The sequence below is a fragment of the Rhinolophus ferrumequinum genome, chromosome 3, assembly GCF_004115265.2.
Source record: "Rhinolophus ferrumequinum isolate MPI-CBG mRhiFer1 chromosome 3, mRhiFer1_v1.p, whole genome shotgun sequence".
Taxonomy (NCBI): Eukaryota; Metazoa; Chordata; class Mammalia; order Chiroptera; family Rhinolophidae; genus Rhinolophus; species Rhinolophus ferrumequinum.
In genome coordinates, this window is record NC_046286.1 from 22,396,924 (window position 1) to 22,420,923 (window position 24,000).

At 36.7% G+C, this 24,000-nt stretch overlaps 1 protein-coding gene across 2 annotated transcripts in view; it reads left to right on the forward strand.

Moving 5' to 3' along the window:
• The first annotated feature begins 705 nt into the window (after positions 1-705).
• The window catches only part of HCRTR2 (hypocretin receptor 2), a 94,860-nt gene continuing 71,565 nt past the window's right edge, over positions 706-24,000 (forward strand). The window contains exon 1 of one of the 2 annotated variants that reach the window (XM_033102636.1): positions 706-1,292. In XM_033102636.1, the coding sequence (XP_032958527.1) occupies positions 1,070-1,292 (223 nt within the window). In that variant the 5' untranslated portion in view covers positions 706-1,069. The remainder of the gene's footprint in view (positions 1,293-24,000) is intronic. The other variant, XM_033102637.1, reaches the window with a different exon arrangement.

Consider the following 24,000-nt stretch of genomic DNA (forward strand, 5'->3'; position numbering starts at 1 on the left):
AATGGAAGGATTCTGAACTCTCCCTCAGACAGATCCCAAAATACTCTTCTTAGAGACAAAAATCAATAACTGAGAGAATGGCAGGTGATATCAGTCCTGAGTCAATGAGAAGAAACACCAGCTGGGTGTGGTATTCAGCAGGGGAGAGCCTTTCTGCGTTTAGAGCTACATCCTGCTGAGAATGTTTAATGCTGTTTTGTATGTTATTGTCTCCTTGGCTTGACACCATGAACTATTATGACTCTTGGTGTCCTTCAAGAATTTGTTGCTGTGTTTCATATGACAATGGCTGTTGCAAATACAAATTCCAGCTGAATATCTCTTTCAATTCAAACAAGGTCTCATTCCCCAGTTTGGAGGAGAGGGAGAGGAAGAGAGCCTTAAAGGTTCAGCAAGTGCTAAATTGGCAAAACCAAACACGTTGCAATATTTGCCTGAAATGACTTTTGCATAGTCCTGCCGGAGGAAAACAGAAGCTCCTCCTCATTCCTTTTATATTTACAACACAGAGACAAATGCATCAACAAATCCTATATTAACCAAGTGTTGACATGCTTGTCATGTCCAGAGACCTACACATGTCTGTGTATGGTTTATAGAGACTGCACGTGAGAAATGGGAGGCGGGGAGTAGAAAAGAGGCAGATTTAACTCACAGAGAAACAGGTTAAAATAATTTTCATGACTTTCCCCCACCCCCTACTTCAGCTTCGGCTCTCCCTCCGCGGGAGGAGGTTGTGGGCTGCGGACTCTGATGGAATGAGGAGTAATTGAGCTTGAGCCCAGCCAGAGGTAGCTTCTCCTCCGGGTGTCACTGCTGCAGCCAGGTGCTAGGTCCTCAACGGCCGCTCTGCCCGGTGCAACATCCACTGCAAAGACAGCCAAGCCGCCGCAGAAGTTGCCGGGCATAAGACTCGGGAGGCATTGGCTCAGTAACTTTTCACGTCATTTTCTGCTCTGGAGCCCCTTCTCTCCTCTCCGAGCAGCCTTTGCCACCGCGAATTATCAGTGCTCATGGGGCAAGGGAAGAGCAGCTTGCAGCACTGAGCGGAACCGGACTCGAGCCCGTGATGTCCGGCACCAAATTGGAGGACTCACCCCCTTGTCGCAACTGGTCATCTGCTTCGGAGCTCAATGAAACTCAAGAGCCCTTTTTAAACCCCACCGACTATGACGACGAGGAATTCCTGCGGTACCTGTGGAGGGAATACCTACACCCGAAAGAATATGAGTGGGTCCTGATCGCCGGCTACATCATCGTGTTCGTGGTGGCTCTCGTTGGGAACGTCCTGGGTGAGTCTGGTCCCCGGCAGCCCTCCAAAGGACTGGAGCGTCCCCTCCACTCCCGGGTGCAGAGTCTGAGACCCCTCCCTCCTCCTGGGATGCAAACAAAGAGGTCGCAGCTCTCAGGGTGGGGTTTTTCTATTTAAAAAAAAGAAAGAAAGAAAGAAAAAGTTTTCTGGTATTAGGAACCAGGACTGAGCCCAGAAAGGGTGATTCTTTTTTTTTTTTTCCCAGGGAGAAGCGGGGAATCGCGTTTCTTTTGCGGGCACCTAGGTTACAAGTGCAGGGAGAGGGGCAGCGACTCGGTCTCCAGGTGGATTTTGAGTGCGGGGAAATTAGTCATCCTTTTGTGTAACGTGCCTGGGTGTTTCTGGGGTTTGGGCAGAGGTAAAGCTGGCAGAATGCAAAGCTGTACCTCTAAGGAACAAGCTTGCTGAGGCTGTTGAAGTCACAAAGGATTTGTGAGCGAGGTAGAGTGACCTTTGGCGAGGAGGTTTAGGCTCTGTCTAGAGGTTGTCATGAAAAGAAGGCAGAGAGTGGAGACAGAGGCAAAGCAGGAAGGTGCACTCACACAGTGAAGCTGAATTATGCCAGTGCTGGGAGCAAGCACGAGGAAGGAGGGGCATTTGAGAAAAGTACCAAAGAGATCCCAATCATTCATCCATTCATTCGTCATTCATTCATCCACTCCATCTATATCTATATCTATATCTATATCTATATACCTCCCCCCCACAGAGCGTGCTTGTTGCCAGGCTGGGGAAATATTGGTACCTATTTTTTTTTCCCCAAAGAGGAGACCAAGCTTAATGGTAGGCTCTCTCTCTTTGTCCTTATCTAGCTTTGCTTGCAAACATACATTTCCTCCCCACTCCCCACCTCTGCATAATTTTTGAGGGTTGGACAGAGGATGCAATAGCAATTTGGTAGCTGGAGTTTATGAAGGCAGCTGAGGAATCCACTTAAGGAAAAGGAGTTTTGGAAGGGAGGGACGGGAGGGCTTACCATGAACTGTGAATGGAAGGAGCATGTACCTTGATGAATGGAGAGTGGGAGGTGTTTCAAATGTAGAGGGCAGTGTGGTGGGAATGGCTGTTGAAAATGACAGAAGGGGGTGGGGGAGGTGAGGAGCAGATGCTCTGGACTTTCAGTTATTAAAAGGGAAGAAGATGAGTGAGGTGAGATAGGATGGGAGACTTTGAATTCCAAAGCAAATAATTTGTAGCTGTAGTGGAAAAACTTACCAGGTTTTCAGCACCAACCTCATTTTTGCCTTCTTTCCCCAAATGTGTCAGTCTGGGCAGGAAACATTCAAAGTAGTCTCTCACCAATTCAGCAGGCAGAGTAGTTGGATATATATGATTGAGAGGCATTCTGGAGAAAGTTGGTAGAATGGTATTTGATAAGAGGGCTAAGACTTCTTTGAGAACTTTAGTTTGCTCTTTCTGTACTGTTTTCAGCCTATTTTTCTTTTTTTTTTTAAGGTTAGACAGAAAGAGAATCTTTTGAGGATGCAAAAAAGGTGGAATACACATGATTAGGGTCCTTTGTTATAAGAATATGTCTGTTAATAGTTATATCTTTCTTGTTTCCCTTCTACTTGTTATCTATTCCTTAGCATTACAACTATTAAGACACATGACCACTTGTATAGCAACATTTCATTGCATTATGCCAACACTTAATGATAAGTGAATGATCCAAACTGAAAATCTACTAAGAACCTACTGTGTGCCAGACCCTTTCGTCTGACTTAAACCTCAAAGTGACCCACATTTGATAGAAAAAGAAGCAAGGCTTAGAGAAATGAAATGACTTGTTAAGGAACATGATTCAGATTCAATTCCATTTCTTTTGACCTCAGATTCCAGAATTCCCCATTGATATTCTACTCTAGAGCTAGAAATCATATAAAAAATGAATTATTTGCTCCTGGTTGTCTGCAAGCTGTTAAATGTGTTTCCTGTTCTCTTCGGCATCTGTGTCCACTGTTAATAAATTACCACAAGGGGTTAATGACTCTATCATTCTCTCCAACCAAAACCTATCCAGAGAAGAATGTTATTGCATTGCAGTAAAATTTTGACATGTTTAACTACAAATCATTATATTTCCCTTCTCTAATTTTCTTTCAGGCTTATGCTCTGTGAGAAAATTTGTACCTCTTTGCTGTTGTTTCATCCTGGCTTTGCACAGACCTTTGCAAAGACCTGCATAGTCTTTATATCTTAATTGAATGGTTTAGGGGTCCATGCTTTCTAGTCTGGGGAGTGTTTTAAACTCAAGAAGGAAACACCTCTACAGTGAGACGAACTTGTTTCATTATGTTAATAAAGAGAGCTCTGTCCACAGCCCTAAGTGCTGAAATGGCCAATCCCGTTTAGCTTAAAAAGAAAGATTTACTCAAAACACTCTGCTCTTAAGATACTGACAGCTGTTTTCCTCAGCACTGACTGACACTGAAATCCTCTCTGGCTAAACTGATACCCATTCTTACAAACATATTCCCTGAAAGTTTATGAGGTTACGTTTGACATTTAAACAAATGAGCAGTGTCATTACTCACAAGCCACTTCCTGCTCTTTGATGTCACTGTCAAATTTGCAAAATGGATTCGATTAAGAATTGCCTTTTTTTTTTTTTGCCGCTCTGGTATAAATAATTTTATTCAAAAAGTGTCAGGACAAGAAATCACATTATTTGTGCAAGATAAAGATGCATCGTTAGTTTTGAAGGTGAAATACCACCGTATAGGCAGCAGATGTAATCACTGACCCTTCAGGTCCATTCACCATTTGCACTTGCATGTAACTGACTACTTGGGAAATCTCAACCTTATTGAACTTACACATATAATATACCAGTTAGAAGTCATTTCTCCCACAGTGTCCTTTAGTAAAGTGATGTAACTGGATACGCTCTGAGCAGAATGACCAAGTCTTGCTCATCCCCACCTTATTTTCTTGTCTCCACAATTCCTCTTTCTCCTTATGCCCCCTCTCCACTATCAGATGTTTGTTTCCAGAGATGGAAGGCAGTTTCCTGGCAAAAAAAAAAGTGGCATTTTCAAAATAAAACAAATGTTACTCTACATAGAATTTTATAGGTATATGTGTTCTAATAAAAGGCACACAGTTTTAACTATAGAATTTAAGTCCTAGGGAGGAAGATGGTTATTTTTGGAAGCAGTATTTTTCTAGTATCTTTAAAATTATGCCCCATACAGCCTATTCCTAAGTATATCTTGCACTATAGCCAAGTAGATGCCTCCAATTATTTGACCAGTGTATTTTGAACAATATTACATTTTTAAAATCAATGTGTTTGGGGGAAGAGAACTCTTGGGGACACTAAAAGGAATATATTTAATGTAATTCTTGCTTATTCCTTGATTTGAAGCTGGATATACAGATGGATTCCAGTCAGTTCAAACATTAAACATTTGGAGGAAATGAGAAATTCTCTGCCTCTCTTACTTCTGCATTCAAAAAAATCTTAATTTTTACCTGGATTGTTTCTATCTTTCCTGTTGTTATCCCATATGAAAATGAGAATATTCAACAGATTACATCAGTTCAGCTATGCTTCTCCCTTCTTGTGTGACCATTCATAAATTATTGAACTCTCCAAGTCAGTTTTTTTTCAATTGAAAATTAACTCTGATAATGCTTGCTTTGTAGAGACCTTACGAAGATATAATATATAGATATATGCACACAAATATATATGTATGTATGCATGCAGTAGATGTGTGGAAATATATATATTTATACATATGGCAAAAAAAATGCATACAAGTGGGCACTTTGGTCAACATTGCTCAAGCGCCATAATCAGAAGTGTCTGGACACTGATGGCAACCACTTTGAGAACCTCTTGTAATTACAGAAGTCAAACGTGACTTGTATTCATCTTTTGCATATATATATGCATATATATATATATATATTTGCATGTATATATATATACATATATATATATGTAGTGCACTGTGTGTGTGTGTGTGTGTATATATATATATATATATATAGTGTGTGTGTGTATATGTAGTGTGTATTGAGGGAAAAAATATACATGTATAGTGCCATATATTTTCCCCCTCAATACATAGTAAACACTAAATGCCCATTTCTAGTCCTTCACTCGTACTGTTGAAGTCTCTCCCTGATGTGGTTTGCAGCCATCGTCTGTCTCCATGGCCATTCTGTGTTTCTGTATCTCTTTATGGCCTCTGTTCTAGCCTTTTTTCAATTGAGTGTTTTCCTAAAAGCTATTAGCAAAATGGAGTTGGCACATTACTCTGCTTTCCCATACCACCTCCACCCACCCCATCCCCTAACAGGTGTGTTTAGTGCCTTTTAACTAACTACTTAATAATGCCTTCCCATCTCTCTGTAAAAGTCATTCCTATCATAATATTTTTTTTTCTCTCTCTCACAGTTTAAATTTGCTTGCACTGGGTACCATTCACTGAGTTTTTAAATTGTTAATTGGTTGGTCTACCCCTGTTAATGTTTTAAATACCGCCCACATACACACAGACACACACACTGATAATATGTTGATTTAACTCAGTTAAAGCACACTGCCTATTAAGTGATTTACCCAATAACAGTTAAGCTAAGTTGGGTGGGTGGGATGGGAGGAACCTCTGTAATAAGATTGCTTCTTACAGAGCTAATCTTATGTCCCAGACATGGAAATGGCAGAGTTACAAATTCTCACTACTTCTAAGCCTAAGAGATTTTTTTCTGCTTCATCTAATGTCTAATTCAGCTTCGCGGGTGTTTGTAAACCCACCGTTTCCTACACAGGAAGCAGGAAGAGGTTAGAGATAATACATTACTAATCTCTGCCAGGACTCCACAGAAGTCATGAATAGTGACTGTAAAAGGTAGTATAAATATGGCCAGTAAGCTTTAAACCGGTATGTTTTTAGTTACAGAATGCAAAACATGCTTATCTGAATAAGAATTAAATTGATGCCTGTCCATTTTTACTAAAACCATAACAACTTAGTTTTACCAGGTAAAACAAGTCATGTTTTCGACTTGAACAATATCTCAGTGATAACTTTTTAAATGTCTGTCTCATAGATAATACCAACCTTTATCATGGATAGACACTAATAAGATAACATGTGCTACTGGTAATTTGAATGTAATGGAGGCTTCCTATATTTGAAAAAAATTATGACAGAAGTAAAATAATGAACATGATACCAATTTTCAAAAGAGGCCAAATATAACATTCAAATACAAATGCAGCATTCCAGTTTCAAGTTTTTTCTTGATTTTATTAGGAGATATATATATATATATATATATATATATATATATATATATATGAATTTTGTATATATGTATATGAATTTGTATTATTTCATATTTTCATATTTTAGAACGTATTTGCAAATCCTCAGATACTGCAGCGATGTTAGCATTCCAAAGTCCCTGAATCTCGCTCAGCAACTCAAGTTTCACAAGTATCCACTGCCGGTGTTATTTCGCTGCTCAGGGAACATCTTTCCATCTTTTTTCTTGTAGCATTCTGACATATGCCACACCCTTAGTGATGTGGCTCCAGTAAGCAATGGCTCCCTGGGGAGGTTCCGTCAAGGCCTGTGATAGGTGAAGCTGAGGGTATTCATCTCCAGTTCCTTTTCTCACTGCCGAGGTGAACGAAGAAAATTTATCGAGTACTATATGCCACGTTCCACAGTGAATATATATATTTCACTGATGCCTCATAACCAATGTTTAATGAGGAGATTAATAGCTTTCTTTTACAAATGAGAAAAATGAAATTCCAAAAGCCAGTTTAACTTATTCCAAAGTTTAGTCGTACAATAAATAGCAGCACTAGGTTTCATATACAAATTTATCAGATTCTGTGGTCCCCTTGGGTTCTATTACTTCATACTTTCTCCCTTGCTTCTAATTCTGATTAAAAACACAGAGGAAAAGGAAGTGGCAATGATGCTTAGGTGTGCCCTCTAGACAATTTACGGAGTTGTTCTGGCATGTCGTCATGGTATTTCTCGTGGTAGTTCAGCTGTGAGTATGAGCTCATTTGATAAGTTAGTCAAGGTCAGACTAAAGTTACTTTACCAGAGAAAATTTCCAGGTAGTATAGGTGCTGCCAAAAATGCTTTTGCCGGTTCAGGGGGGTGACTCACTGGATAAATGTTAGATAATTGTGGCCGAGGATCATTTTGTCATTTATGGTGCAATCGTTAGACACAATTAACACTGAGAATCTAAACATTGAATATTTCAGATAATCTAATGATCTTTTTATTTTCTTTTTCAGTTTTCAAGCCCCTACATGCGTTTTATTTTATTTTCCCAACATAATTAATGTTTAAAAAACAATCAGCAGTTTCTATTGATTGGACTGAACAAGTCAATCTTTATATCACACAGTAGTGTTCCTAAAACATAAGGTGTTATATATGTTCAAAAAGGCATAACCTATCACAGTAGACATAAAATGACCTTTATATACTGACAGTGGAATCTTTTGAGATGCTATTGGATAAAATACCTGACATATGTAACCTGTATTTTAAATAGCTGACTCTTAGGAGTGAATTTATTCATTTCACCTTTGTTCTCAATGAGAGATGACCTCTTAACCAAGTAAATATATTTGATATAAATTTCATATAGCAGTAAATTCCTTGCCAATAGAACTGTTTTCTCAGAAACAAAAAACAAACTGTTCAGAATAAATATGTACTTCATTCTTTAAAATATTTTAGGATTATTGTGATTGACTATTTTCCAGTAATTTGCTTTCATTATTAAATACATATTAATATTATATTTAATATTTATGTAGCATTTCACTCTCCAGAAGACATGTGGCATACATCATCTCATTTACTCTTCACAACAATCTTTCAGGTAGGTCTTATTTAGTGAAAAAAATTAAAGTACTTGAAGCGATTTAAAATCCTTTAGAAGAAAAATTTGAGTACATGGACATATCAAAGGGTTGTGTGTCAGCTTGTGGAAAGTTTGTGTTTTCTGTATTAGAAGAGGTTAAGATAAGGGAGGCTAGCTATCTTTGGCCTTCAGCAATGATGTCTAGTACCTGATTTTGGCAACATCTGCCCATAGATACACAGTAACTAAATTCACAAACCTCACAAAAAAGAAAATACAAAAGAGTTCCAAAGTTTTAATGTAAAATAAGAAGTTACTGTTACAAGTCCTAGAATACTTCAAGTCCTTTCAATCATCATAGTTTCTTTCTGTAGACATATCTTTATGAGAGTTTTATTGGTCTAAATAAATAGGCTATGCCATAGTACCAAATAAACCCTGATCACAAAAGTTTATTCCTTGCTTACTTAATAGCTAATGTGAGTTGGAGAGTGTTTCATCCAATAATTCATGATCCAGGGGCCCTCCATGTTTTATGTACCAACTTAACAGGTGGCCTTTGTGGTAACCAGCCTATAAGATGGCTCTTAATGTGCCCCCATCATCTGGCATTCACACCCTTGTGTAATCCCTTTCCACAATGTGTCAGGATTGATTTGGGTGACCAACAACATACAAGATTACGTGACATATGTGAGAGTATGTCACTTTCAAGATTACATTATAAAAAATTACAGCTTTTGCCTTGAGCCCAGCCACCCCACCCCACATACACTCTTGCTCTTGTAATTTTTGCTCTGGAGAAAGTAAGATTCCTTGTTATGAGCAACCCACATAATAAGGAATTGAAATATCCAGCCAACAGCCATCGTGAAAATGTGGCCTGCTAACAACTTCATATCTGATTTTGGAAGGAAATCTTTCTGCCAGATTGAGTCTTGAGATGACTGTAACAGCACCGTTCCCCAGCCCCCAGCTAGACTGAAACTTAATGACGGATTCTGAGACAGGGCAATCTAGCTAAGCTTCTCATAGATTCCTGACTCTTTAGAAGCTGTGAGATAATAAATATTTGTTGTTTTAAGTTTTTTGTTTGTTTGTTTTTAATTTGGGGATAAGTTATGTAGTCTCTAAAGCTGTCATGGTAGAAAAAGAGTGAACTGGAAAAAATATACTGACTTTTAAAGCAACACATATCAATCATGTCCATAATCATTCGGCTAAAACCAATTACATTGTGTCACCCTAACTGCAAGTGGGGCTGAAAGTGTAAAGGAAACCTGTCTCTGTCACAGAAACCACACAATAGTTAAAAGTATTTTTAACTTGCATAGACTCAGAAAAAGGGACTTTAGAGGAATCAAGTATCTAATGGCATAAGCCTAAAATAAGCTGATAGATAGATCCACTCGGCATTTTGGATCTCTGCCAATCAAAGTAACTTATAATATTAAGAAATGCTGTGGTAATTAATGTGCTAAGCATCTAGAGTACAAAGATAATAGAAACTAAGGAACCTACTTGCCAGTGGAACAGACAAAAATATTGATAGATTATTTCAATATAATGTGGCAAGTGCTCTGATAGATGGATTACAGGGTGTAGTGAAAGTATATAAGAAGAACACTTAGTTCCATTTGGAGGATTAGAGAAAGACTCAGGAGGAAACGACACCTAAATTGAGTTTTAATGCATAAATTCAAGTTATACAGGTGAAGAAAATTGGGTAAGGATGTTCTAAGCAGAGGAAACCACATGAGCAAAATCAAAGACGCGTGAAATAGCCTGGACTGTGAAGAGAATGTTAAGCAGTTGGGTAAGTCAAGTGTACCTGTAGATAAAGCTTGTCTAGAGATGAAGCTATAGCATTAGACAAGGGCTGAGTTACAAAAGACCTGTGTTTCCCACTGAAGAGCTTGTCTGGCTTTGATACTATAGTTTAAAGGGAGCCCTTAGAAAATTTTAAGGAGAGTGCCGTCATTGCTTTGCATTTTTTATGAGAGCATTTTGGGGTTAATGTAAAGGATAAATCCAAAGGGAGAAAGACGTGTGAAGGTTTTCCCACTGGAGTTTGTGTCCTGTTTGGGACTCATTAAATCAAGCCTACTTTAATGGAAAAAAAATGATAAGAAAAGATGTAATCAAAATTCTCTAAATAATTACTTCTTTGAGGCTTTCTACATGCTGCATAAGGAGGAAAGAAGAGAGTGAGAAAATGAGGAAAAAATAAAGAAAGGGAAAAGGAAGACTAAAATATAGAGAGAAAGTGTAACTATTTTCACATTGCTGAATGTTTAAATTTGAGAAGAAATTTCTCTTCAAATGACTTTTCATATTTCTTTCCTGAAAGATGTATGTCGTACTCTTGTATGCCATGGTTCTATTAACATTTTCCAATATTCTATAATGTTTTCATTAAAATTATTTTTGTAATAACATATTTTTGGGGTTTTAATCAGTCACGTATACTCTTACTAATCCATCATTTTGACCTTTAGATCACTTTATGACCTCACATTGAAAACCCCAAAAATGAAAAGTTTGAGATTTAATGAAATCCCCAATTTTTTTACTCTAAATTACTTGCAACTCTCCAAATATGGTCATTTGAAAAGTTATCTTAAATGGCATTTTTGTCATTCAAATAATCAATGAAGATATCACATTGACTCTAGGTCAACCATTAGGGAATTACAGAGAACATGTCTCTACAAGTTGACATGGTTAACACTTCAGAATTTATAAACCTGTGATGAGTTTAAAAGACTTTCACACAATGGAGTATACAGATGTTCTATTATAGAGTTGTATACACCTGAAATTTATTAACCAATGTTACCCTAATAAATTCAATTTAAAATTTCTATATATATATATATATATATATATATATATATATATATATATATATATATATATATACAGGGAGTTTTAAAAGTAGAAATTAATTAAAATATTTGCTATTACTAGCTCACAATGGGATTACTAGCTCACAATGGCAGTGATTAAAAGTTTTAATATTCTTTTCTAGATTTTCAGTGAGTTTTTATTCCTACTCAGTGACTCTAAAATGAATTTAGAAATCACATGGCTTACAACCATATGGGGCCTTCATTTTATCACTACAATGCTATAAATGGGGTCAAAAAAGCACTGTCTATAATAATTTATTTCCTCAGTTCAGAATGAATTTTATGAGTCACCCACTTTGGTAGAGAACTATATTGCCTATGAATACTATTTTGAAGCCAATTTGTCTTTCTTGAAATGTGCAAATTGTGCTAATCTTTCTGAGATAGAAGTAGAGAGTTGTGGTTAAGTGCTTATGAGACCATTTTGTCATTGGGTGAAACTGAGTCAACTTTTCATTATGAAAAAATAGCTTAAAACTTAATCTCTCCAATTAGAATACTTAATATGGAAGTTCCCCAATTTTGGAAAGCTTAAAAACAAATATATTAACAAATCTCACCAGCTGGTGCAGGAAAAGCTCTTCACAGTTATCGGGACATTGGTGTGCTGAGGCTTGATTTACAGTTCAGACGCAGGAAAGCTGGGAAGGCCTTGTTCTCTGAAGTCATCAGAGATGGTGATGGTGATTCATAGATTCCTGAAAGTCAGTAAAATTACCCTACTTTATGGATTCATGTGTTCCCCTCCCACCTAGCATAATGAACTTTGCAACTAATCATTGAAAGAAACCCAAACTATCTCAGTAGAAAAGAGGAGAATAAGAACTTAAGAACTTAAAAACACATAAATAAAAACATGTGCATGCGCACGCGCGCGCGCGCGCGCACACACCCACACACACACATTTAGGGGATTGCATTGTACGGCTAATAGGATTTTAATACACTCTTGTGGGTTTGTTTGTTTGTTTGTTTTCATGCAGGATGAAGAAACTACCTTTTAAACTTTAAAAATGCCAAAAGTAGATATAAAGCCTTGACTTTCCCAAGGTTGAAATATTTTCAACTATTCCCTGAGGAAGTGAACCAACTTTTAGGGAAGCAAAAAAGATACATTCACTAGAGATGAGAAAGTCCTTGATTTAACATTCACGTAAGAAGGAGCATCTCTTGATCTCATTGATCATCGTAGCATAATTTATTTTCCTTGATCAGACTCAATATATTCCTGCTTTAGAATCTTCACAAATCTCCAACCCGCTCTGAGCCTCTCATGTCTGGCTACTTCTCAGTTCACATGTCAGATCTCCCACCAAAGACTCGCAGGAGGCCCAGTCTGAAACATCATCCCCCTCACGTGCTATGATACCATCCCATTTGATTTTGTCATAGAACTTAGTACTATTTGAAATTATATTCTTGGTTTATTTGTTGTTGGTTTTTTTTTTTCTGTTTTTCTCCCCTAAGAACCATGTAAGTTCCGTGAGACTAGATCCTTTATTTTTCTTTTTTGTGGGTGTATCCTCAGTGTCCTGAACAGTACCAGGCATTAAACAGCAATATTTTAGTTATAAGAATTTTGTTTTTTTAAATTAGTCACTGCAGGCTTTAACATTCTTTGATATAAAAATTTGAAATAAAACCTCAGTAATTTGAATTATGTTTGTGATACTGCCAGTCAATATCTTTAGGAATACACACATTAAAATGAGAATTACGTAACTATTAAAGTAATGATTCAGGGGAACATTCGGAAATCTCTCCCCAGTACTGAGATCCCCTTGACATTATCATGAAAGTATTTTGCTCTTCTCATGAAAAGCAAATGGGATTTACAAATTGTGAAAGTTTTTGTTTTCTTTTTTTCCTCAAGGAAGTTATACCAAGATCCTTCCAAATAACACAATGCATTTCTGTAATAACTAGGGAGAGCATGCAATGTGAAAAGTCCTTACTTAACCCCTCTTTCCTCTTTGTTTCAAAGTAATTCTTAGTTGTTTTTTATGTTTTTATAAAAATCTAAGGAAACATTTGACCATTTGTGTCCCAAATGAAGTAAGAAAACTGAGACTGTATATTACCATGACTTCATACTTTCAGCAATAAAAAGGGCCAAACATATCATTATCAGAGCCCAGGATGTTTCGTGAATGCCCACAGCTTTAGGAATCCTTTGTTATTCTGCCCACTGCCAGGGACTTATGACAATTCTGCTCATAGGCCCACTAGATGATGCATACAATTAAAGAAAAATTATACTTTCAGATGGAGCAGAGCAGTGTTGATAATAACTGGATGGTTCTAACACTGCATTCAATGGGGAAGGAGGAAAACAATAAACCTTTTTGACTAACTCTGGTCCTCAGTATCTTGAAATATCCATCAAATTAAAAATTTGTAAGAGTGATGTCTGGCCCAGAGAAGTGAGGCATTGCTAATTGTAGTAGACCCTAGACCAATTGAACCAATTTTATCGATATTTCTCTTTATTGTGAATCAAGTGAATTACAGTAGAATTTATATGTTAGGCTTTTGGGAATTGTTATATTGCCCTATTTACATAAGTCTTCAACAAATATATGTATTTGTCATTTTCCATCATAGTTAATCCTACAACAACCTGTGTGGCTGGTCTACTATTCACTTTTTTCCCAGGTAGTGAAATTTAGTATTAGTTGTTTGAACAGATTTACATATTATTTCTCGGCTTCCCCATTCCTGAACACTAAATAAATACAGTGCTCTGTTCTCCATTTAATTCCTCCGTGGATCGTCATTTCTGCTACTAGTGTGCATAGCAAGTTGAAAACTAGAATATGTGTAATTTAAGGAAAACACAAATTCTCTGGTACCTTTTTTGGGAAACTGAACTGTGAGGGACTGGAGTTTGTATGACTAATCACCACTCCCTCCATGATCTATAATTCATTGTAGGTACCTGGCCAGAGAATGGGAAAGAGGAGCAGCAACAAATGTCAAACCTGGCATAGATTTTTCTCTCCTGGTATATAGGAGTTCATAAGACTTCTCTCAGTCACATCAGCAACAATGACAATATCTACAGTTTGTTGGTTTGAAGTCATGCAAATACATCTTCATCATCCAAATGGAGGTAAAAACACTATAAAGAAGAAGAGGGCTCTGTCTCACTGTACCAGCAAAAGGTGAACAGAAAAATAAAGCAGCTTGAACCGAACACACTGGTTTTCTAGGGCTTATCTAATTTGGCGCTATTTCCTTATTTCATTCAGCAAATACTTATTGAATACGCATAAGGTGTAATATGTTCTATTACATTCTGTGGAGAAAACACAGAACTGAAAGAGGCATGGTCCTTGCTTACGAGGAATGTCTAATCTGGTGGGAGAGACTAACATGTAAACAATAGACCATAGCATGAGAATTATTGAAGAGGCATACGCTACACGTTAAAACATGGAAACATAAAAGTTGGATCTGACTTGGGGTAGGAAGTACTCCTGCACTGAGGAGGTAGCATTTGAGGTGTAGTTGGCATGTGAGTTTAATTTTGAAAAGCTCCAAAGGATGAAAAAAACACCTAGTTGGTGAAGTAGCAAGAATGAATTTATGATTGCTTGCTGGTATATAAATGACTTTGCTGAAAATATCATTCAGGGTATTCCTGTAAAACGCAGGCTTCATGAACTTTCCTGGGTAACTTCAAGTAATAGAGACTTCAAGGAATTTCCTCTGATGCTTTGCATTGTTTTTATGAGCGTCTTTATTTTGTAGATCTCTGCCACACAGATACCTATTGTGTTATCTCATGGTGGATTCAATGTAAAAATTTTGAAATCCTTGTGGATTTTTTCGATAGTGAGTCCTGGTATACCAGAACTCCCAGAGGAAGATTAGTCCGTGGCAGTGGTAAGAATGAGTGGAAGTTGTGAGACCAGGTACTGGAAATCCAGTTAGGATCCTGTTGAGACTTTTCAGGAAAGAGTAACTGTGAGGGTAACACCAAGGCAGTGGAATTGAACAGATGAAACAAATAAAGGATATTCTGGAGATAGATATTGGCAACTCATCAAATGTAGGGAATTGATGAGAACAGCAAACACTCTTATGATTAATAGACATTTTTGCCCAAAGAAAGAATATTGATTGTCCATTTTTCTTTTTCTTAATATAGACAAGACCTCTAGAAGAAAATCAAGTGCTGTGTGTAGAGGAGTCAGGATGAATTTGGCCAAGGCAGGATGAATTACAATTGCTAGAGGAGTACACATGTGTAGGTATTCGGTAGGAAGTAGAGCTTGATCAATCATCTGCCATTCACAATTAGTTTGTTGCTCTGATATTTTTTCTTTGTGGCTATGCAAGCAGTATATGCAGTTTATGTGAGAATTACTTAGACTATGTGTTCTGGAATAATTGAAAGCATACAAGGCACTGTAAATTTCTTTATAAGTGCATCAAGTAGCAAGACCTATTTTGCAACACTAAATAAATTCATTGGTTCAAAAATGTGTGTATATATATATATTTTTTTTCCTCCTTTCTTCCGCCTCCCCCGCACCCCGTTCAAGCCATTGTTTCTCAGTCTAGTTGTGGAGGACACAGCTCCCTGGCCCATGATGGTATTATGAACCTTACACTCCCCCTGACTGAGGCAGTCAGTCTCCAGTCCCCGGTCGGCTGCTCACAGCAGCACACGGTAGCCCACTGCAGCTCTCACCAGCTGCTAATGGCTGCCGGCTACTCACGGCAATACATGGTAGCCGGCCACAGCTCATGCCAACCTCCGGCTGCTCACAGCTACCCAACTCCAGGGACAGCTGTTGTTCACAATCTTAGCTGTAGAGGGTGCAGCTCACTGGCCCATGTGGGAATTGAACTGGCAAACTCGGTGTTAGGAACACAGCGCTCCACCCACCTGAGCTACCAGGCTGGCCCATATTTATATATTTTTGATAATGGCAAACAAAATACACATAGCTCCTTCTCTTAGGAAACATATTTTAGTGGTGATATTGAGGGTATATTTTGACAGTAGCACCAACAGGATTTGCTGACGCATTGCATATAGGTGTGAGAAAAAGAAGAATCAACATTTTCATGACAAGTAAATGGAAGTTGATGCCATTTATTGAGATATGGGATCCTGGGGAGGAGCTGGTTTGAAGCAGGGAAAGGGAGAGAATCAAGTTTGGTGTCAGGTATTCTTCATTTGAGATAGTACAGAGAGGTGTATGGTGAACATTTGGATAGAAAGTCAAGAGTTTAAGTAACAGGTCCAGCCAGGTGAAATAAACCTGTGATTAACAATTGGTGTCATCTTTTATGTCCATATCGTTTTACATGTTCCCCATGCATATGAAAGACTGTGGAAGGAACTACATAGTGAATAGAAAATTCTTTCTTACATGTTATTTTATTCTTGGCTTTCTCCTGTATGAAATCATCACAGCTATATTTCCTTGAATCATGAAAAGGATCACCTTGAGCTATGCGTGAAAAAAACAAAACAAAAAACCAAGGTACATGATGAAAATTATGATTTCAGAGCCCATGCCTAACTTATTGAGTTAGAATTTCAAAGGGTGAAACTCTAGAATCTACATTTTAAATAGGGCCCCAATACACAGAATCTGAGAATTCCTGCCATAAGAAAAAGTGAAGGGAAGCTTCCCATTGCATGAGGCCTCCTATTTTGGGAGGCCAAATTGAAAGCCAGGTGTTTTTACATTTGATGCAAATCCAATTGTGTCCATGAAGAGCAACAGAGGAGAGAAGATGAAAAGACCTGCTTTGAAATGGGATTAGGCAGAAAAACAAGAAAATGCAGAAAAAGACCAAGAGGAGTTAAAGGAGAAAAAAAGAAAGGGTTAGAGTTGTGGGAGTCCCAAAAGTTTTCTCAGTGATAACTTCAAGTGATAATTATGTAACATTTGAAGCAGAGATATCAGTGTGAACAGTGGCTCAATTAATCATTGTAGTAGTCGGTGCACATTTTTTGTTATACAACTTTACCGTAAAAGAACATATTAGCAGTCTGACATGATAAGTAGACTTCACTGTATGAAGAACTAGTAAAGCAAAGATTAAGAAATAGTCGAGAGAAAAACAGAATGAGTACTGCAAAGTTTTCTTCTGTATTTTCTATATGAAGTCGTTATTTCAGGATTGAAATGAAATTTCCGTCCTTGTACTGTGTGTCCCTTGACCCATTAAACAAAATTTACATGAGTTTTGCTCTACGTAATAAATGTAGTCAGTTATGTCATGGAATGAATCAGAGCATTGTTATGAGAATCAGAGGTGTTTGACCACACAAAAGCATGTGAAAGATTAGCTCTGATTTAGATCTAGTGGTTCTGATTTATTAAATTATAAATGTTAGGAGTTGTTGGACACAGGATAGATACTAGGATCCTGCGAAATTGTAAGAACATCCAAAACATTTTGGCAATAATATTGAATATATGGAAATACTGGATGGGTAGGATTAAGACAAGGAATAAAAACTGTTCTCCAAGGGTTTGTACATACTAAGATTTTAGAACTGCAATTTTTTTACTGAAATATCCTTAATCCTCTATATGGAACAAGAAAGAAACATAAGACTCTAGCAAGTTCTATCTAAATCCACTGCAGACAGATGGTTACCTACCCTTTTCTTCAATATATTGGAGTTTGCAAATATTCAATGTCCAAAGAGTAGCTGTCACAAAAATATAGTGAAAGATTTGTAAGACTTGAGATATATTTGGTAGTAGTAGATTAGAGAAGAGACATTTTTATTTTGAACTAAAATAATTCAGATTTGGAATATGTAAGTCTAATTTTTTTCCTCCACAATATATGTTGTATATATACATAAAAACCATGGTATAGTCACTTGTATTTTAAAGAGTTATTGGTGACATTAATTATAGATAATTTTATTCTCCTTTATATTCAGTTCAAGCTACTCAAATTTAAAGCTTCCCTTTTCATTTTGAGAAAAATATTTAGGATCTATCTTGTCTTTTATTAAGAAAGCCAATTAAGTTATGTATTAATTGATAAAACATTTAAAACTCATTGTTTACTAAATTTAATTGTCTTTCTGTTTTGCAGGCAATCTCTAAGTATTATATGTTAATCTATATACCCTGAATATAACACAGGAACAGGATATATGTTGTAGTTTTATGCTCATTTTTCTATTCAATGCTATAATTAAATGCTTAGAGTTATATTTTTAGCGCTGTATGAGTATAAGAAAACATGATCTGGGAGCAGATTTAAGAAAAAAATTACTGAGGGTTTCTGGGTAATGATTAGAAGGTTATAGGGACTGATTCATTTGGAAGGTCATGGACTACCATTTTCTCAAGAGAAAATGTCAGCATCCTGCAGACAGAATCCTGACATTCTTCAAAGATCTAATTTTGGTGGTGTGCTACTGTTGAATGGATATAAATGAAATCTTAATAATGAGAGAACATTCATTCATTCATTCATCCATTCATTCATTCAACAATTATTGAGCATCCATTTATTGCCAGATACTATCCTTGACACTAGAAGGAAGAAAGATTAAAAATATATAATAATTTTCCTTAAGGAGTTAATAGTCTCCTGGAAAGGACAGAAATGCCATATATTAAAGAAAAATATAATCTGGTATCTCTTATTAAAGAGATATGAATAGTGTACTGAAATATAGGATCTTATATATAAAATTACCTTAATGGATGAGAATGAAACATACGACAGAGACATAAAGGAAGTGAATGGCAGATGTAACAAAAGATGCAAATAATGCTATCGAGGCAGGGTACAAACAAGCTAAACTTTTGCCACCTCCAGCTTTTAGTATCCTGAGAATCACACAAAAAGTCCTTGTTCTTGAGAATTTTTTTCCCTCCACTCCAAGTAGCAATCTTAGGGTTTATTCGCTTCTCTGGCAAACCACAGTTTATGGAGGAGTTTCTACTGCTCCCATCTCATCCTCTTGTTTACCTATGAGACTCGACTAAGGTATCATTACCTCCAAATTTCTCATCAAATCAATAGTATGGTTGTTTTACTATTACTTTCCTTTAAGTTAATTTTTTAAAATAAGTCATTTAGAGTTAGCATCATTCATTTTATAGACGTAGGACTATATGAGTTAATTCCATTAACGGATGCTAATACCATTTGCTTTCTGACTTCTGCATGTCTTTTCTTCCTCTGTTGCTGCCTAAAGACTGGTTCTCAACTTGTTATCACCTCAGCATTGCAACATAAATGGGTGAAAAATCTCAACTTGGTTTTCTGTCCCAGTAACATTGGGCAAAGTTTTGTTTTTTTTATAACAGATTTAAAAACAGTGCTCTAAATAAGGTTTTTGTTTCATTTGTCTAAATTCCCTTTATTTTTCATGGTCATAGATAACTGAGTAAAAAGGACAGTATCTCCTACATTTGTATTATTGACTTAACATTATTAGGAAAGGGAAGTAGAATCTTATAAATCTTAGAATAGGAATTTCTATAGTTTCTTAGAATAGGAATTTCTATAGTTTGCTTATAAGCTTAGGTTTTGCTTATTTGCAGTAACTTCAGGATGTATATTATTGGAATCATTGGTGATTTGCAAGTTTATTTATTTAAAATCCTAATAGGCTAATAGGAGAAAATATTTTATGCTGTTAAGTAACTATGACTTCCCTCTAAAAGACAATAATGCTTCATATTTGAACAATAGCAAAAGAAATAGAATTCATTTTAAACATGTGAATTCATATTATAAAACATTTTCTTTTTTAAAAAGAACAAGTATGTCATCTGGAAACCCTGATCAGTTAGAGGAATTTGAAAATGACTCAATATATAATTGAAAATGGATATTATTTTCAAATTTCAAATCCTAAAATATATCTAATATATATAATATAACTGATCTCTAATTATATAGCATTACTACTTCACTATCAGCACTATAGGACTTAAAATATTAATATTAGAGTCTAATTTTATAATAAACATAAACAAAGTCATAGAAATAAACTAGAGACTTACTTTGGGAAATTCTGTTCTGTTTCATAATATTCAGTTTCCTTAAGTTTCGTATTGAATTATGTTTCTCTGTCACTGAGTGAGCTGGTGGTGTGACTATTGAAATTTCACCAAAACAATGAGATATTAATAACAGCTCATTATCACTTTATCATGTTTTCAATAAAAGAGATGTTGGCCTCTTGAATTTCTATAAAACAAAAAATGTATGCTTTTAATGATAATATAATCATATGGGAAGACAAAATTAGATTACAAACAAACGTGGAATGATTCATATAAAGTACTTTAAAATCTAATAATGCAGACAGAGACATGTTTCTTTTAGTCATATTTTCCAGTAAAATTCTCACCAAAACACTTTGAAAATGATAATTATGAAGTCATCAACTTTCAGAATAACAGGCAAGAAGAGAAAGGAATAACTGAAGAAGATACCCAGTAACAATATAGTACAGATAGTGTAAGTGAAGATAAAATGAAAAATCAATAGCATATTGATTTTTTTAAAAAAAGACAGAAACATTACAATATAAAACCCTCAGAAAGGGAAACCTCTCTCTCTCTCTCTCTCTCTCTCTCTCTCTCTCTCTCTCTCTCTCTCTCTCTCTCTCTCTCACACACACACACACACACACACACACACACACACCCCACACAAACTTAAAATACTAAAATGAAAGGAAAAGTTCAAAACGTATTTAGGTAAAGGTTTCATGAGGAAAGTGTTGTATCAATCCGTTCTAGGCACCCAAAGCAGATAAAAAAAACACAAAACACAGAAAATGGCTTAAATTAAAATCAGAAAAAAATGGAGGAGTTAATTAGAGTACAGAAGATAAAAAGGAACACAGTCCTGTATATCTCAAAAATGCCTAACATGTCAAGAATTTAAAATTTCACTTATAGCATAGGAATCTATAATATATACCTGTTGCTTGTTGCCTTGCCAACAACTACATCCCCATTCTTCACATATCAGTATTACCTCTTCTTTTAGGAAACTGTCCCTTTGACATTTCATGAAAATGTGGAGAAGAGAGGAAAGAAACTATCAATCACAGTTCTACCCCCACCACTTCCATCCCCACCTTCCACCACCACTCCCATCCCCACTGCTTAAGATAAGAGACAGAAAGGACCAATAATTTCCTGTTCTCCAAACACAGTCTTTGTCAAAGGGATGATAATTTGATCCAAAGGGAAATAACTAGAGTTTGTCTGTTAGATTTTATGTATCAGTTATGGGAGATAAATGCAGCTTTATTACCTAAGCTTTGCTATTTGGGATGATTCAACCTAAAGGTGCCTAAGATCTTCCCTTTGCCACACAGAAGAAAATCATCTGTAGTAAGAGAATTAGACCAGCCTCCAGAGATACAGACTAAGAGATGGAGAGAACCCTAATGATATTGTTGGAATCCCTAGATCTAGTTAGACCACCCCTTCCCAGGTATATGAGATTTATTTTGTTTACGTTCATAGATTTGGATGGTTGAACTGAAAAGTACTGATTAAAATAGGAACCAACCTGTATTATACAGATAGTGAGAAGGAAGAAGGAGAGAGAAAATGAAAGTACAAGAAAGAAACACAGGAAAAAATAGAGAAGGAAAGTGAGAGGCTCTGACTACCTTTATTCTCTGACATAGTTTACACTCCTCAGAGATTGTGCTTCTCTAAGTAGAAGAATGAAGATGATACACATGCTTGTAGCCTGGGTGGTCCTCCAGCAAGCCTTCACTGAATGAGTCAAGGAGTATGTTCTTCCCTCAGGAACCTCAAATTTACCTTTAAGTCTAGCCATACTGTAACCCTAACAATAAACCTGGTCTTTCCTATAACCCTAACTGTGCCCCAACATTAACAGTACTTCCTCTAACCCTAACTTATTATTAACCCCAAGTTATTAAGTTAACGTTATTATTAATAATATTATTATTAACTTAATATTAACCCCAAACCTAACTCTGAGTCTGGTTATAGCCATGATTTTATCAACCCCTAACTTTGACCTGGAAACCAACTGTAAAGCTAAACCCAACCTTAACTCTAAAGCCTAACCCTAAAACTAACCACAATCCTATCTCTATACCCAACTGTAAACCTAACCCCAGCCATATCTGTAACTTGAGCTCTGCAGCTAACTAATCCCAAACCTACCTCTAAGCCTGCCTCTAACCGTAACCCATCCTAACCCCAAACCTATCTAACAGTAACTTACCTGTAATACTAACACTCAAACTTACCTCTAATTCTAATTATAACGCAAACTCTAGCCTCCCCCAACACTAACTCTTAACCCCAAATCGACTTCAGACCCCAAACATCACACAAATTTCAATCCCATACCTAAACCTAAATAGAGCTCCAAATAGAACTCTAATCAAGAGTCTAAAACTTAACACAACTTTACCTTAAATCCCAACCATTTCACTACACTCAATTCTACTTATAATCCTAACTTTAATATTGGCACCAAAGCTATCTCTAACATTATCTATAACTCTAACTCTACCCTCAAGCCTAATTCTAATTCTAATTCTAATCCTAACCTTAGCCCAACCCTGCCTCAAACCAGACCCCTAAAAATAATCCTAACCCCTTTTCTTACCCGAATGTTACCACTAACCCAAAATCTAATTCTATTTAGAAACTTAAACTTACAACTAACCCCAAACCTACCTTTAGCCCTTACAAACAACTCAGGCCTACTTCTAACCCTACTATAAATGCAAACTACATGTAACCCCAAACCTAGTGTGAAACGTACTTCAAAACTTATCCTTTGCAAAAACCCAAATCCTACCTGTAACCCTAAACCAATACCCATCAATAACACAAACCCTTGTCTCTACCTCAACCCTAAGAATACCCACCACCCTAAATTGCACATGAACTTTAAGTCTCAAATAACCCCACACCTGTCTCTAATCCTAGCATTTACCCCAAGTCTATCTGTAACCCTATGTCTAACTCTAAAACTAACCCAAAACCTAGTTCTTACCCTAACCTTAAAATTCATTCCAGCACTATCTCTAGCTCTAACCTTAACTCCAAACGTACCTGTAACGCTATAACTGGCTGAAATCCTGCCCTAACCCCAACAGTAATTGCAAACCTGATGCATAGCTTTTCTTAGCCACCTGCTAGAGTTCTGAGCTTTGCTTCATTCTTTAGACTTTCCTCACTGCATTTTCATAATGAATCAGGAAATAGCACCGAGGAATCAGGATCTTAGAACTATCGTACGTATTATCAGGATTTTTTCTGCTGCAAGTGACAAGACACAAAAAACTAGCTCAACAAAAAAGTGAATAAATGCGTGTGTTTTGAAGTGGGGTGGGGCATGAGGGGCAGAGGTAACTGGCTCAAGGAAATGAAAAATCCAGATTACATTTCATAGACACCTGGATTCAAAGGTCCCAGTACTGCCGTCCGGATCCGTTCTGTCTCCAACTCCAGACTCCTCTCTCTGGTGGCTTCACTTTCAAGTTTCCTGTGACAAAATGGCTGCCGACAACTCCTGGGTCTAACATACCAAATCAACCTCAATGGAAAAGAGTCTTCTTTTTTCTGGTTGTGCAAGCCTAAATCCCAAGATTAGTTTAGATTTAATCTAGTTGATTTTGCTAGGGTCAGGTTACCATCCTTAATTAATCATGACTCAATTGAAATTATAATCTATTTGGCCAGCTCTTAAATGATGTCTGCTCTCAGAAACAGGAACAGAGGGGAGCAAGGCCACTGGAGGCATTTATATGAAGAGTAAGAGGCTTGGGGGTGGGGGTGTGAGGGCGTTCCAAAAGAAAAATCAGGTTACTCTTAACAGGAGAAAAGGAAATGGATGCTGGATGGCAAAAAGCACAAATGTTCACCACAGATTTTGAGGAAGAATTTCCCT